Genomic DNA, 15,781 nt, shown 5'->3' with positions numbered 1-15,781 from the left:
TGTCCACCTGCTCAAATTCAATCTTATGGAGACAAACAATTGCAATTGCAAACAATTTATAGGTGCATTACCGCCACCTTCCAGAATGGAGCGACGCGAGCTCTTCTCGCGAGTCCTTCCGTATAACAATGACGTCGTATGTGATTGGAGGAGCCTGATGAGCCTTCGGCCCCATCGTCCAATCACGTGTGAGCTTTTGTGCACTACGACTTCTCGCGAGACCAGCATATTAGCAGACATGTTTGTGTTACTACACTTAGAAGAACTTCATCTCCATTTACCGTGTTTGTATTTTGTTGTTACGTGAACAATGGCTGCACGACGTCTCGCGTTCAACTCGCCTCCAACTGCTCTTAGTCCACAACTTTCGGCCAGCCCGCAGACTGACGAGAAGAAACTGCTGATTGCTATCAGCGGACTGTCTCGTCAGCTTGCCCAACATACTGCCGACAAGAATGAACGCCTCACTCAGCTGGAGAATTCGATGCGCTCCAGGTTGTAGTCCATAGAGGACAAGATGGCGGCTCTGCAGTCGAGCAACTTTGCAGGATATACGAACTCGAGGAAGAGAAGACGGGTGCACAACGCCACGCTAGCGGTAAATATATGTTCGATTACTGGTAGCTATGCTAAAAGCAGCCTAGCTTAGCTAGGCAAGCTAAAGACAACCTAGCCTAGCTAGGTAAGCTAAAAGCAGCCTAGCCTAAAGCTTTATTAAAGTGTATTTTTTGTGATTCACAGGAAACAATATGCCGTCTTAACAACTCGGAAACTAATTGCAGGCGCTATGAACCGGAGCAGGGGTAAGGTTTAAAGAATATGCGGTAAAAGGACATGGATACGGATTGATACCGACCATAGCTGTACTTTTTTTTTTTTTTCACAGACTACAGTCGCCTCACAATGAGGCGGTGACCTCCTATTTGCTCGGATTTGCACGATGTTGATAAAGACGACATTGTGTGTAAGTGACTTGTTTTAATGTTTTCTCCTTCCTTGTTACTGTGACTTGCGTTTGATTTTTTTTTTTATTCATACCACTCTCATTTAATTGTTTTCCAGCTGCCTGTAAGACGTATTATGAGACGGTATGCAGGAGCTTCAGATACACGCTGCTAGCCAGCACGCTGCGTGCGGAGGCCGCCAGGCTATCTGCTCAGAGTCGGGCCAGAAGAAAGAGGGTAAGACTTTATTTGGTGACTATTTTTCAGGTGCATTGATAGATGTATTGTGTCCATATGCAGTGCGCTGATTCATTGTTTTTTTTTCAGCTGCTGAAGGCGAGGCAGAGTGTGCTATCAGATGAGGAAGTGGAACTCTGTAAGTCCGCCACCGTCGACCTCATGTCCGACGAAGAAGATGGCGTCGTCGGCGGTGTCTCTGGATGGATTGTACGGTCGCCGCCATTTCGTAGGCCGGATCTCACTGAATTCTGTGTTAAGCTGCAGTCCCGGTTAGAAGCGATGCTGAAGTACAGGGCCACGCACAGTAGGCGTCTGCACATCGGACCTGCCTCGGAGGGAATGCTGCCTGTTACCTCCAACCCCGAGGAAGCAAACGGACCGTTCACGGAGTTGTAATTTTTAGATACGCATGTGTTTGGATACGCGTTGTATATAGTTGTGTGTGTTTTAATAAAGCTCTTTCTTTGCATAAACAGCTTCCTGGCAAATCTTCATTTCCTGTATAAATTCATTCATGTCCTTGATGGTAGCATAATAATTGTGTAGTAGTGTAGGATAACATAAATACAAATCATATGAATGAATAAATATATGAATGAATAAATATATGAATATATATATATATATATATATGAATGAATAAATATATATATGAATAAATATATATGTAAATATATATATATATGCCAACCAATCACGAGCGACTTTACTTGTTTAAAAGGAAGCGGTTCCGTCCAATACTCAGTAAGAAAATTAAAGCCTGGCGTGGCCACGTGTGGTTTTGCTGCCAATCACGAGCGATTTCACTTGTTTGAGAATAGTGGTTTCAGCCAATACTGAGAAGGTTATTCAAGCCAGACCTGGCCAGCCGCGCGGGTTTGCTGCATTCATATGCTAATTAGGGCCATTAGTACAGCTGATCGCTCTCCACATACGTCAGAGTCCGTTTCCGACAATTTGTGGCACGACAAACGCGGACAAGCACGGGTTGCAAATTGTCGGAAACTGACGAAAATCAGGCAGATCTGCGGGAGTTTACGGCAGTGGCGGCCGGCCCATAGGGGGCGCTGGGGCACCGCCCTCCCTGATAAGAAGAGAGAAACGTAAAATATATTTTTAGAAATTAACTCATAAATGTCAGTTTTACTCTCTAGACTGTGTACCTATAAGCAAAACAAATTATATAAACTACATTTCCCTATCTACTGTCATTCATTTGTGGATTTCCACAGACAGACTCCTACCGTCTCTGTTCTGGGGGCGCTGATCAGACTGACCCACATTTGCAGAGAATCTGTCAATCATGTACTATTGCTAGGTGAATTTAATGGCCAATCAGCGTCTCGGAACTTTATGGTCTTGGGGCGCTGAAAATACTGCACTTTAACAGGCTTCTGCACCCAAGCGCAGGTGCAGACAATTAGAGGGAAGATGGCGAATGTAACGACCGAGATGCAGCTTCCACCAAATTCTGTGAGATCCTTATTTATCTACCCGTTTGCCAGAAGAACATCCCTGTTGTAGGATATGAACATTTCATGTCATGGTTATTGTGACTGTGACGAATCCACCTCGTCGCTTAAAACAACCTCTCTAACTTTGCGCGCCACACACACATTCCTGTTATACTGTGTTTGTGAGGACCAATACACTCGCGCTGAGCCCAGTAGCTCCATGAACTTAAAACACACAAGCTGTTCCTGGTTACCTGCTGGCATATTGAGGGTGCACACTTAATATTTCAGTGGGGTTAGCCGTGTGTGTGTGTGTGGGGGTGGGGTGGGGGGGGGTGGGTGTGTACGTGTTTATGCTACGGGGACTTGTCATCTTCAGTCTGGCTGCGTCTTTGCTGGGTTCAAACCCAGTTTGGTGTAATTGAATAAGTCAATGAATCTGTGTAAAAGAATTAAGTTGTAAAAATTATTTGTTTTTGTACATTAATTGTTTGTGGAGGTAATATATGGACAAAACTGATTAATGAGAAGAAATCAGAAATAAGAGAGCCTGAGGCGAGGGGCTTAAACTATTTAATGAGGGCTGTGGGAAGAAAAGTGGCAATTTTTGTTTTCTGTTTCTTTGTTACATTGCTGGTAACTGGAGGGAGGCTGAGGCCCAGAGTATCTTGTATGTTTAGTTTCTTTTGCACCCTGTTTTGAGTTTTTGAGCTCAATAAATCACCAACACCGGTAACTGAGACTGGATTCTTGGAGGCCAAAGAACCCCGTCACAGTGACCCAAATCATCACTGTTACTGTTATTATATAGTAAATTAAATCATTACTGTTAAATTGTATGTATTGTCCAATTGTTTATTTGAATTCTTATTCCGGATTAGTTGGAGACATACACTAGGCTATATCAGCCCCACCAAAAATATTTTTCACCAGCCGCCACTGGTTTACGGGGGTTTACGGGGACGAAAATCTCACTTTTCATGCAGTGTTTCTGACTGGATCTTGTGTAACAATGTTGAAATTATTAGAATGCCACACATCGAACTCAGCCCTGTAGAGAGATGGCACTAGTCAGACATGTCTAGCTGTAGGTAAAGTCAGAAAGGAAGAAGAATTCCCATGTTTGCAAATGGGCAGTGCATGAGGTTTAGGTAAATTAGCTCATAAATGCTCTTAGCTGTGCTTCAACAGCAGGATGCTCTCATAATACTGGCTGAATTTTGAACATGTCTGATTGTCATCGGAGTGCAATATGCTGTTGAAGATTTTCAGTCATCCAGATCATAGTCATTCCAAAAAAGTAATAAAAAAAAAAAAAAAAAGAAAAAATCCACTGGACATTTTTTCAAAGTTTGAAGATGTTTCACTTGCCATCCAGGAAAGTTTTTCAATTCAAAATTTCAGAAATAGCATTAAGCTTGAGGCTTTATAGAGTGGACCAAAAACACTCTATGGCTTACACTCCACCGTGGCTGATATGACTGTACACACTGATTTAAATGATTTGGGATCCGCTCTCACACCACATGTACTGAAATGTTTTCAGAATGAGCCCTTTGTTAGATATGATCTAATTCTTAAAACTGTATTTTTTAAGCCTTTTTATAATTGCTCACTTATCAGTGCAGTTGACTCTGCTAAACTGTTATGGCCACTGTGAAGTTTTTTTGTGATAGCATACATCAAACCAATATTTATATATTTTTGTTATTCAGAAAATGTCATCTTTGGTCAAGATGCGGCAAAATGAGGGCACATTTTATACTAGTGGAGATTAATTGTGGTTACCATGGTGCACGGCACACTGCTGACACATCGGCTCTCTTCTGTCACTATGAGTCATCGGTTTTTAGACGTATAAGGAAAAAAAGACAACACACTCCGCTCCAGGTGCAGGATCCACTTGAATAAATTTAGCAAGCAAGGATTGATTTTCACACACTTAAAGTAACCATATGGAGTGTCTGTATCAATAATTCATTGATCAGCATGTGGGTTGAACAATGGATAAGGATCCTCGCTCATCTTTTATTCAGTGTTTGTTCAGCAGTGTTCCTGTCTCTTAACGGTGTGACAAAGAGAAACTTCAACATCCCTGATCTGCCATGAAAAGGTCCAATGAATGTTTTAATGCATGGACTGCAGGACATTTGTCTTTAATGTGAAGAACTCTGTTTCAGCATAATGCAGCTGAGCTCTATCAGTGCTTTGCAATACTACATAAAAACTTGATGTGAATTCCCTGTTCAGATTTTGCTTCTGGAGATTTCAGCTACAAGTGAACAGCTCTGAGATTGAGTCTTCGTACCTGGCGGTGATATAAGAAAAAAATGAAAGTTGTTGAATCACTCTTAACCAGCTCTTATGCAACATTACACTTCATGCAGTGGGCTGTGCTAAAACCATGGGCAACCGATCTACTGCATTATTGAGAAAAAAATCTTTTATGTCACAAACTTAAACTGTTCCTAACTAAAGGTTGAAGAAAAATTAAATTTGACACAGCTTTTCTTTTTATTTATTTTAAGGGGTGAGTTAGGTCTAACAAATTCTCTGTCTAAATATTGTGCCATTTAAAGTGTTTTAACTTAAATTAAAATTTGAAATTTTGAAAATAAAACCAACTGCTGTTTTAAGCAATGTATTTACACACAGGTTTTACATTTAAACATTAATGGAAGACATTATTATTACAAGAGAAGGACTGAAAGATGTTTGTTTACTCAGGCTGAAGTCATAAATTCTTGATTAAAGTTCTAATTTACAGGTAGTGTAGTTAAGCTAACTGTTAGAATAAAATGTGATGCACACCACTGTACCTGGAGCCATAGCTTTTCATCATTTCTTGAAGTGATACACCGTTTCATAAGTAACATGTCTTATGGGGAAACAGCAAAAGTCTTTTAGCTGCCCAGATTCGATGTTTCAATGCTCTCCTGACCCACTATAAAGCTTTGATGTGATATGTTTCTGACTAGCACCCGCTCTCAGAGATAAATTCATATTAAAACACCCACTGATATCCTGATAAACCTTCCTCCCTCTTGGCGTCATCTCCCAAAGGAGCTATAAAATGGTGAGAGTGAACTTGACCTCTGTGCTCGTATCTCAGAACTATGACGTCTTTGTGCAGCAAACATGTCTTTGTGTATGTGTTTGATGAAAAGGAGCAGTCCTGATGGGGTCCAGAATGAAAAAGTACACGCCTGAAAGCTTGTATCTTTTCCGGAATAAAGCTGCTATCCAAGGGTCATCTCACGAGGGGAGGCTGCCAGCAGCGCTTCAGTGATTTATTGAACTGTTTTTTTTAACAGTTTCCTGAGCAAAAACCTCTGCCATTTGTGTTTCATTTAGTTTTTTTTTTCATGGTTCTGTTTTACAGGGTTCAAGGCAACAGGTCCCCTCTAACTGTGTCATCAAGAGGGAGCAGGAGAAATGTATGGAGATGATGGCTCTGGAAGATTCTGACTCTGAATTTGGTAGGATTTTAATCCCCCCCCCCCCCCCCCTCCAAAAGCTAATCGCTCTTTAATAGTTATCAATAAGGCTCTAATTAAAATAAAATAACACCGAGATCAATTATTTAAACACCTGGAGGGTCATCATACTAATGAGCAATGAGCAGCAGATATGTCTGCTGGCTGTGGCTATTCTTGTTTTGCACACAGATCTTAAAATCCTCCACAGATCACCTTCTCTGTATGTCTGCTTCAGTGCATGAAAAAAAAGGAAATCTCTTTCAATCGCCATGTTTTTGTTTTGCAGAGATCTTGATGATTTTGAGGCGTTAATGTCTCATGGTGATAACTATGATGAAAATGAAAGCTGATTAGTGACTGACAGGCATCTCTCCATGTGTAATGATGATGGATGAAGGATATAAAATATTACACTCACAGGCTTTCTTTAATGCTTTCTAAATGACATGGTGAGACATAAGAGACAGAATTTAATCCCTTTTGCATATTATTGTTGGTTTGGACATTTAAGAAACGAGAAGAACAAAAGTTTAGTGTATTATGCCAAAAGCTCTATAGCTTGACCTGAAAACAGAATTACAGAATTGTTAAATGATGCATGTATTTTTTGGAGAATTCGGTGAAAAACACAACATTTTGGCTCTTGGGGCTGAAGTCCAGGATTTCTAAAGCCCATTTCACACCTTAAGGATTTAGCCAGCGTAAAACTGAAAAATCCGTCAAAAACGCTGGCATACATTGGCATACGGCAAGTACTTTGAGAAATGTTGAGCGTGTAAGTTACTCATAAGTCGTGGTGTGCAGCTTATCCAAACCCTAACTTATGCATAACTTATCAGGAACTTATCTCCAACACATATCAACATATCTGATCCAGTGTTCCAGACGACAGCTGAATGTGTTTCTATCTTACAGCTACTGTATAATGGCGTATTGGCAGCGTTTTGGTATAAAAGGGGGTTCACAGGAGGAAACCGTCGGTACTCCGCATTACTATATCCCCATCATAGGGTCCGTGTGATGGATCCACCTGGCATTCACGCCCACGTCCATGACCAGCAAACTTTCTAGCAGTCATGATTTTGAACCTGCTGTCACTGCAAACCTTTTTTTTTCTTTTTTTTTTTCTTTCTTCTTTTTTTTTGATGGACGGTAAACAGCTGCGAGGTTAATCTCCGGATCAAAGAAATCTTTCTATGCAGGTCAGACGCTTCTGGGCGCATCGCTGCCCCCCTCAGGACACTGGCTTGTGTATAATTTCATGGGCATACGCTGCTGTGCATTAAACATAAGTTAGGCTGTCGTTGGACATGAGTTCTTGACTCGTTATGAATACTATATATGGTCAAAATAGAAGGTTCACCGTATGCCAGCGTTTTAGGAGATTCTGGCTTAAATAACTAATGAAGAAAGACATTACATATATGAACGTACATTTAAATGCCTAAATAATTTACAGGTCAGAATTGATCCCATTAATGCTTTGATTAAAAAGAACAGTGCAAAAATAAAAATGCAGCATCTTCTATAGAGATTGGTGACATGCTGCGGAGGTAACAGAAAGGTTTTTGGAAGCTTGAAATACGTTGGACCCTAAAGAGTTCTGTAACAGTACCTTGGATAACCTGCTTTAAAATGTTGCAAAATTCTTTCCAAATAGGTCACTCAGAATTTAACACTCATTTGTACAATAAAAATATTTTAGGGGTGCTGCACTTTTTTTCTGGAAATCATGAGTTGGTAATACTGTTTCCTCCTTGCAAATTTCTCCTGAAATGTGTACGGAGTCTTTTTAAGTTTGCTGTTTTAAGGAATGTATTTACACACAGGTTTTACATTTTAACATTAATGGAAGACATTATTATTACCAGAGAAAGACTGAAAGAAGTTTGCTTCCTCAGGCTGAAATCATAAATTCAATCCACCAAATTTCTATTCAACTTATGAGTCCATACTACTGTAAAAGTTAAAATATGTGTATTCCTGTTCATTTATATATCAATGTGTGCCTACACTCATCTTTATTCATACAGTGACTACCAATAGCCTACACGACCAGAACCATTGTAAAATATGTATATACCCACTGTCAGTAACTAAGTACCTATTGATATTCACCACCCGTCCTCCATCTTATGTCTTTTTAAGAAAACCAGTTTGAATCTTTCTTCTTCCTGTTTGGATATTGCTTTAATTTGGCACTGAGTTTGTTCCATACTTTCACTCCATTTACTGAAAAGCACATTATTTTAATGTTTGTTTGAGCATATATGGTTTGGAAAGTTCTAATATCCCTATAAACAAACCTTCCTTTTCACAACAGATTGTGTATGCTGTCTGGTAGCCGTTAAATTCCAGCTTTACACAATAGTTGTGAAGTTTAAAACTATACCAGATCAGAGAATTTAGGCAAACAGGACTGAATGAATAATGAATGAATGTGGTGATGATAACCAGCCGTAGTAAGTTTACTGATGGCTACGTTCAAAATTTTCTCTCTAAAGCTTTTGGATATGTACGGTTTGAAACTGGGAATGCTTCCCTTAAAATACAGAATAACAATACTCTACCTATGTATTCCTGAAGTAAAAGCCATATGTGAAATTTTATCCAGCCAACATCCAGAAATCAAATGGCTCTATTGACTCATTAGCATCTTATTCAGCTTGGCAGAGGCTGCAAATGAACCATTTATGACATTTAGGTGTATTTGAGCAGGGGTTGATCTTAAAGTTGGAGGATTGTAGCTCTGGACTGAATGAAGTAAATAACAATGTAATTATTGATAAATAAGGAGAAATAGCTAAATAGAAAAAAATAATAATTCTTACATTTTCCATAAAAACTTTAATTGTTTTCCATAGAACATAAATTTGAATACATTATATTTCTAATTTTTCCACATAAAATTAGAATCAGACATACTTTAATAATCCCAGAGGGGTTATTAAACATTTACAACATTTACAACAAACCACACAAAATAACGTAAATATAAATATATACACATATAACTCTATATATATATATATATATATATATATATATATATATATATATATATATATATATATATATATATATATATATATATATATGTATATATATATGTATATATATGTGTATATATAGGCATATTGAAGTCCAAATGTAATATTCATTGCAATCAGCTTTTATAAAAACAAACAAAAAACACATTTAAAGTAAAAATGACAAGACAGTATTTTCTTTTATTTAATTAAAAACCTTTGTCTGATTTTAAAATGTCTTGATTGCAACTTATTACAGATGCACGCAACTCTGCACTGATCTTTCAAAGGAGGATTTGTAGAGTAGTTGTGGATGTGGTTTGGCCTTTTAAAAGTGAACAAGGTGTTTTTTGCTCCTGCTTCCCCCCCCAGACTGCCTCTGGTTCTGGGATAACCTGACATGTTGGCAGCCAGCCAAGATCGGGGAGGTGATCCAGGTCAATTGTCCAGAATTGTTCTCTCAATTCATCAGCGAGGAAGACTTCGGTCAGTGCCTTTTAACTCCTCATATGCATCCATCTTGACCTAACAAGTCTTTCCACACACTTCTATTCATCCAGTTTAATGTACAGTTTGTCAGATCCAACCAGTAAAGAAAAGGTATAGCTGATGGCCTGCACCATTTATTGAGCAAAAGCACAGAATTTTGTGCTGGTGAAGATTCTCAGTCATCCAGGTCATAGTCATTCCAAAAACTTGTTTTCAAGTTTGAAGATGTTTCGCTTCCCATCCAGGAAGCTTTTTCTATTCAAAATTTCAAGAATCATGTAGAGTTCAAGGTTTTATACAGTAGCCATTGTTTTTAAAACATACAAATTGAAAAAGACGAATTTGAATTGAAAAAACTTCCTGGATGGGAAGGAAAATGTCTTCAAACTTGAAAACAAAGTTCTTTGGATTGTTTTCAATTTTCTTTTTTTGGAATCACAGAATTTTGTCTGTTTTTTTCTGAGTTCAGATGAGAAATAACTTTCAATGGTATAAACTGTTTTTTTTATTTCCTGGCTGACAGAATTGGGGAAAGTGAGTCGCAACTGCACTGAGTTTGGCTGGTCAGAGACCTTCCCTCATTATATTGATGCTTGCCTGTATGAGGAAGGAAATGGTACACACCCTGTGAGTTTACCACCTGCTTTCAGGTTCAGAGCTTCATATCACAGCCTCTGTCCTCAGTCCTTATTGTGGTCATGTTTCTGTTTCAGGACATGTATTATGTGTCAGTGAAGGCTCTCTACACAGTTGGCTACAGCACCTCTCTAGTGTCCCTCACCACAGCCATGGTCATCCTGTGCAGGTTCAGGTGAGACTTTCAGAGGGACGTAAAACAAAATCTGCAGTTGATGGGTTTTAGATCTGTTACAGATTAGAATACAAAACAAAATTTGAACTGTTTAGTAGGTGAAGTTTTAAGATTTAAATATGTCAGAAAACAGGACTGGTGTCTTTTGAATTATTCAGCTAAATTGTAAAACAGAAAAGGGCTTCCTAATCCAAATCTCAAAACACTTAATCCCAGTTGCAAATATTTAGGAAAATATAGTTGCTTAGCCTTATAACTTTCTACGTAGTATACATATTGACTGTTCTAACAACTCTACTTGGAATACAATTTCATACATTGAAAAAAAAATAATGCAATCTGTCATGGTTTTAACTATGATCAGACCCAAGAGCAGTAAACCAATACAGAGAGACCAGGGGAAAGGTTTAACAGGTTTATTTAGGAGATTGTGAAGAATCCAGAGTTGCTCTGAACACTGCTCAACCGGAACTGAAAGATGAGGGGAAGACACTGCCGTTAGTTCAGGCTCAGTGGGAAATTTGATTCTCGAACTTGAAGAGAAGAATTTGGTAGCTGACTCACGTTTCCAGAGAAGTTGTTGACTCTTAGACTCCAGTCTGTGTGCGGTAGTTCCAGTGTTAGTCTGATTCGGTGGAGGGCGGACAGGGTTTTTCCCAGAATGCGGTTGTTTGAAGGAGAACGGAGAAACTGACTGTCACTCAGATTTCCTGCGGTACTTGAACGGGTCGTAGTGGAGATGAGTCCCTTGCTCAGTGTGAAGCTCAAACGATCTCTTGAGGGAAAGTGGATTCAAACCTCCAGTTTAAATCCTCAGCTCAGTTTGAAGCTTAGATGATCCTTCCAGGAAGAGAAGGTCCGAAACATCCAGTTTGCAGGATGACCTCCTGCTGAGAGGCAAAGACAAAAACAAGATTAAAACTCAGGTTGAAAAGAACTCAGTTTGACTCAGCAAAACTCAGCTTGGCTAGAGTACCCAAAACTGGCAAACACTCTGGCGTCGAGGTAGTGGCAGTCAGCAACTTAAGAGCACTCTGTTAACGAGGTAACTCTCAGCAGGTGTGTAGGGAGGCGGACCAGAACCAGGCGTCTCCTGGTGAAGGAAGGGAGACACACAGAGAGAAACACAGAAAAACACACACACGGACAGGAATCCTGACACAACCGATTTTGGCATTTACTTAATCATATTTTGTTATTTTAACATAATTGCTTTATGTCCTAACCTGCTAACATGAAACAATTGTGTTAAAGTAACCAAATATGATGAAGTGAATGCCAAACGTGGTAGCATTATTTTTTGCAGTAGCGGATGAAAGAGAGGTGATTAGAATGAAGCCTTTCAGATTTTTCTTTTTATTATATAATGAAAGTAATGTATCACTTTTTTTAATTTAAAATGCTGCACCACTTTCGAGCCATGGTCTCAAATACTGTAGTAAAATTGATCCAAGTTGCCACAGAAACCTGAGAAAAGTTAGAAAATCATTTGCAAGGCAGCGAAATTCAAAAAATGCAGAAACAGAATATGACCTCCCAAAACTAAGATTATGTTGTAAACCAGGTTTCCATATAGATGCTTCTTTAAAACTTTTGGTAAGGTTCCTCAGTAGAGAAGATATAAATGTTATGAACATCTTCAGCATGCAAGTCTCTTCTTTGGTTTTTACACAGGAAGCTACATTGCACAAGGAACTTCATCCACATGAACCTTTTTGTGTCGTTCATGCTGAGAGCCATTTCTGTCTTCATCAAAGACAGCGTGCTTTACGCAGAGGAGGACAGCGACCACTGCTTCATACACACTGTAGGTCACAGAAAGCACATGCCAGTCTTTTCTTCCTCTCATTGATGCTTAACTCCTTGCCTTTTATAATGTCTTAAGCTGGAGTGTCGAGCTGTGATGATATTCTTCCACTACTGCGTCCTCACCAACTACTTCTGGCTCTTCATCGAGGGTCTGTACCTTTTCACTTTACTGGTAGAGACCTTCTTCCCTGAGAAGAGATACTTCTACTGGTACATCGTCATTGGCTGGGGTGAGATGATCAAACGTGGCCTGAATGAGCGTGTAAAGCTCTCTCTGCAGTGATTACATCATTGTGTCTCTGTTTCAACAGGAATGCCAACAGTGTGTGTTACCATCTGGGCGGTCCTAAGGCTGCAGTATGAAGACATAGGGTTGGTTTATTATCAATGAAGATAAGAAAAATCATCTACTGAGGTTTTTCTATGCATGTTTTGAATACTTACTGTTTTGTCAGGTGTTGGGACATGAATGACAATGCTGCCATCTGGTGGGTCATAAAGGGACCTGTTCTGGCTTCAATAATGGTAAGAAATGGTCTTCAAAACACCAAACATACTCATTGTCATGACAAAGTATTCATATTCTTACACTGTCTCCACTTAAAAAATGCTTGAATTGTACCAGAAAATTTGTTTTATTGAAATGTGTTGATTGCTGACTCTGGGCAACCAGTGGCTCGTAGCAACCTGTTCCTGTTGGCTGTAATATCATGATAGTAACAACTCGGCCATCTCCTGAATAAAAAGCTGCACTAAATGGCTTTGGGTCATTTCTAAACAAATGTTTAACTTCAAAATGAAACCAAATTTTACTCTGTCATCTTATTTTCTAATAGTCAAGCTAGTGCCATGATATTAACTTTTCTGGGGCTTTAAAATAAAAGCCACACATGTTTAATGCATTTACAACCTTGGTAATAGCAGCTATTTAAAGTCGAGCATGTAAGCATTTAAACTTTATTTGTAAATTAGGCAAAACATCAGTTATTTAAATGTGTTTTAAGTGGAAGAGATGGCATGCATCATTTGAGAGTCTGGTTTTCAGCCATTTTAGATCTGAAATTGGAAAAAATAACTTCAAACTTTTTCTGGTTTCAGAAACAAAGCCACAGTAGCTCTAGTCATGCTACAGGATAATTAGGTTTCTGTGTTTATTGCAGATCAACTTTGTGCTTTTCATTGGTATCATCGTCATCCTCGTCCAGAAGCTGCAGTCCCCAGACATTGGTGGGAATGAGTCCAGTATTTACCTGTGAGTTTTTCATATTTCCCTTTCTGTCTGACATTTGCTGTTCTACGCGTGAAGCTCGTAATTTTAATGTTAGTTCTTTAAGTATGCTTGCATTCACTTTTTGAAGCAACTATAAAAAAAGGACTAATAAATTGCCCAAACACACCCGCACACACAAATATTGATATGCTGTATTGCAGGAGATTGGCGCGTTCCACCCTGCTGCTGATCCCCCTTTTTGGGATCCACTACACTGTGTTCGCCTTCTTCTCGGAGAACGTCAGCAAGAGAGAACGTCTTGTATTTGAACTTGGCCTGGGATCTTTTCAGGTGAAACCTCCCACCCCCTAAATAACCTCCTGTTTAAATGTATTTAGTCAGTTTTTACATTAACTAAGCCTTGACTTGAATCTTTGTACTGAATTTGATAATATGCACATAATGTATTAAAACATAAAAATGTTTTACTTTTTCTTACCCGATTTTATACTTTCTTTTTCGTTTTGGCAAAGTTTTAATTTTTCGGAGGTATCATCATATAATTGTATTTACTCTAATGACTGCTAAAGATGTTATTTCTCTGTTGCTATGATTTTTCTTTGTTGGCTTTAATGCTGTTTAAATTCTTTATGCACAAAAGCAAGGGATGAGCCTAATAAATTAGAATTAAACTCCTAAACATATTTTCCTTTGAAACTAAGATATACACTAAGATAAAAGTAATATACAATCAGAATTAGCTTATTGATCAAGTCTTTTCACACAATAATGAGATTTGACTCGTGGACTTTGCTCTTAGCTCTATAAAAATCCTCAAATGCTGAATATTTGTGCTCTGATTTAATATAGATAATTATCTGAATTTAATGTATTTTTAGATCTTTTTGGACATGTCTTTACATTCCCTTTTCAGAATTATATCTCCCATTGTTAATATGCCTGAGTTTGACTTTTATGACAGTAGCTTAATGTCACACCTAAAAAAAAAACTAGTGCACACTTGATTCTATCTTTAACTACTATTATACATAATAATGAATTAAGCATTTAACTTATTTACATTTTGGACCAATACTTCATGTAACCTTGGGCAAGATATTACACAGAAGGCCAGGTCTCTAAGCCTCTTTTAAAAATTGATAAAGAAAATGCTGGAAAAATAGCTAGTAGACTAAACTTGCTTATATTATAGGGAATTAAGAAATCTAGAAAGTTTACACAACTGTAGCTGAGAAGAAAACTATTTTACACATGCAATTTGCAGCTGTTTTTATGAGAAATGGTTGGAAAAAATATTTTATCCCCTTTCATTGTGAACCTAAACATTCAGAGCTTGCAAAATACTGATGTGACTTAAAGTTGAGCTGTACATCAGCCGAGATTTAGATTGAGGTTTTCTGCAACTTACTAATATGCTGTCAGTCTGTTTATCTTTAAAGGAACCTTGTTGGAGTGCATGGCGTCATCACAGGAACATCTCTTAACATAAATATGTTGAACTTCCAAGGAGGTGACACTAGAGTTATAACTGGTTATTTAGCAGGATAAGGATCCCAAGACATATGACAACAACAACACATTCATGAAATTCTGTTCCTAGCCTAAATCTCACAGAAAGAATTTTAGGATTAGTTAAAGAATTCAATACCTGGTGACTCTTAAGAGACCTAAAAATAGTATTGTATTGTATTTTTCTGAAGAAGAATGACTGATTTAAAAGCTTTGAGTGCTCATGAACTGCTCTGAATGCTCCAACGGTCAATGGTCTCTTGTGTTTCTGCAGGGTTTTGTGGTGGCTGTCCTCTACTGCTTTCTGAATGGAGAGGTAAGTCTCAACTTAAACATTCTGATATCTGGTTTAATGAAAATGTAAAAAAAGAAAGCATTATCTAATAAAAAAAAAAAAACACAAAGCTAAAAATGGCAAGTTTCTTTTTTTTTTTTACTTTGGGATTTCAATCTTTGAGTTTTCTATAATTAATCCCAAAACAATATGTCTTAGTGAGTAACTTTTAGGATGTTCTGAACATTATCATAATTGTAAAGAGCTATTGCAGGCTAACATATGTGCATGGAAATCTGTTTGTTTAGAAACTGAATTAACAATCAGGAAGAATATCCCCATCATACTAAAGCATAACATATTACTTACAGTTAGATAGCAGTAGGTATTTAAAGATGCAAAAAGGCTAAGTAAATTGACTACAATTAAAGTAAGCAAAATTTGACTATAAGCAGTATTACTTACAGTAATAGGGAGATCATTTTGGTAATAATTTTGCTTGTTTTTATATT

The 15,781-nt window shown here is 38.1% G+C and overlaps 1 protein-coding gene across 2 annotated transcripts in view; it reads left to right on the top strand.

Annotated features, from left to right (window-relative positions):
• Nucleotides 1-15,781, top strand: part of adcyap1r1b (adenylate cyclase activating polypeptide 1b (pituitary) receptor type I) — a 36,569-nt gene that overhangs the window by 18,084 nt on the left and 2,704 nt on the right. For both annotated transcript variants that reach the window (XM_038291667.1, XM_038291668.1), the window contains exons 3-13: nt 6,021-6,117; nt 9,519-9,632; nt 10,159-10,262; nt 10,349-10,446; nt 12,121-12,253; nt 12,332-12,485; nt 12,567-12,627; nt 12,711-12,780; nt 13,416-13,507; nt 13,687-13,816; nt 15,270-15,311. In XM_038291667.1, the coding sequence (XP_038147595.1) occupies nt 6,021-6,117; nt 9,519-9,632; nt 10,159-10,262; nt 10,349-10,446; nt 12,121-12,253; nt 12,332-12,485; nt 12,567-12,627; nt 12,711-12,780; nt 13,416-13,507; nt 13,687-13,816; nt 15,270-15,311 (1,095 nt within the window). The remainder of the gene's footprint in view (nt 1-6,020; nt 6,118-9,518; nt 9,633-10,158; nt 10,263-10,348; nt 10,447-12,120; nt 12,254-12,331; nt 12,486-12,566; nt 12,628-12,710; nt 12,781-13,415; nt 13,508-13,686; nt 13,817-15,269; nt 15,312-15,781) is intronic.

Source organism: Cyprinodon tularosa, unplaced genomic scaffold, assembly GCF_016077235.1.
Source record: "Cyprinodon tularosa strain WSP-4 unplaced genomic scaffold, ASM1607723v1 ctg30, whole genome shotgun sequence".
NCBI lineage: Eukaryota > Metazoa > Chordata > Actinopteri > Cyprinodontiformes > Cyprinodontidae > Cyprinodon > Cyprinodon tularosa.
The sequence above is the reverse complement of the archived record's forward strand: the minus strand, read 5'-3'. Positions and strand labels throughout refer to the sequence as shown.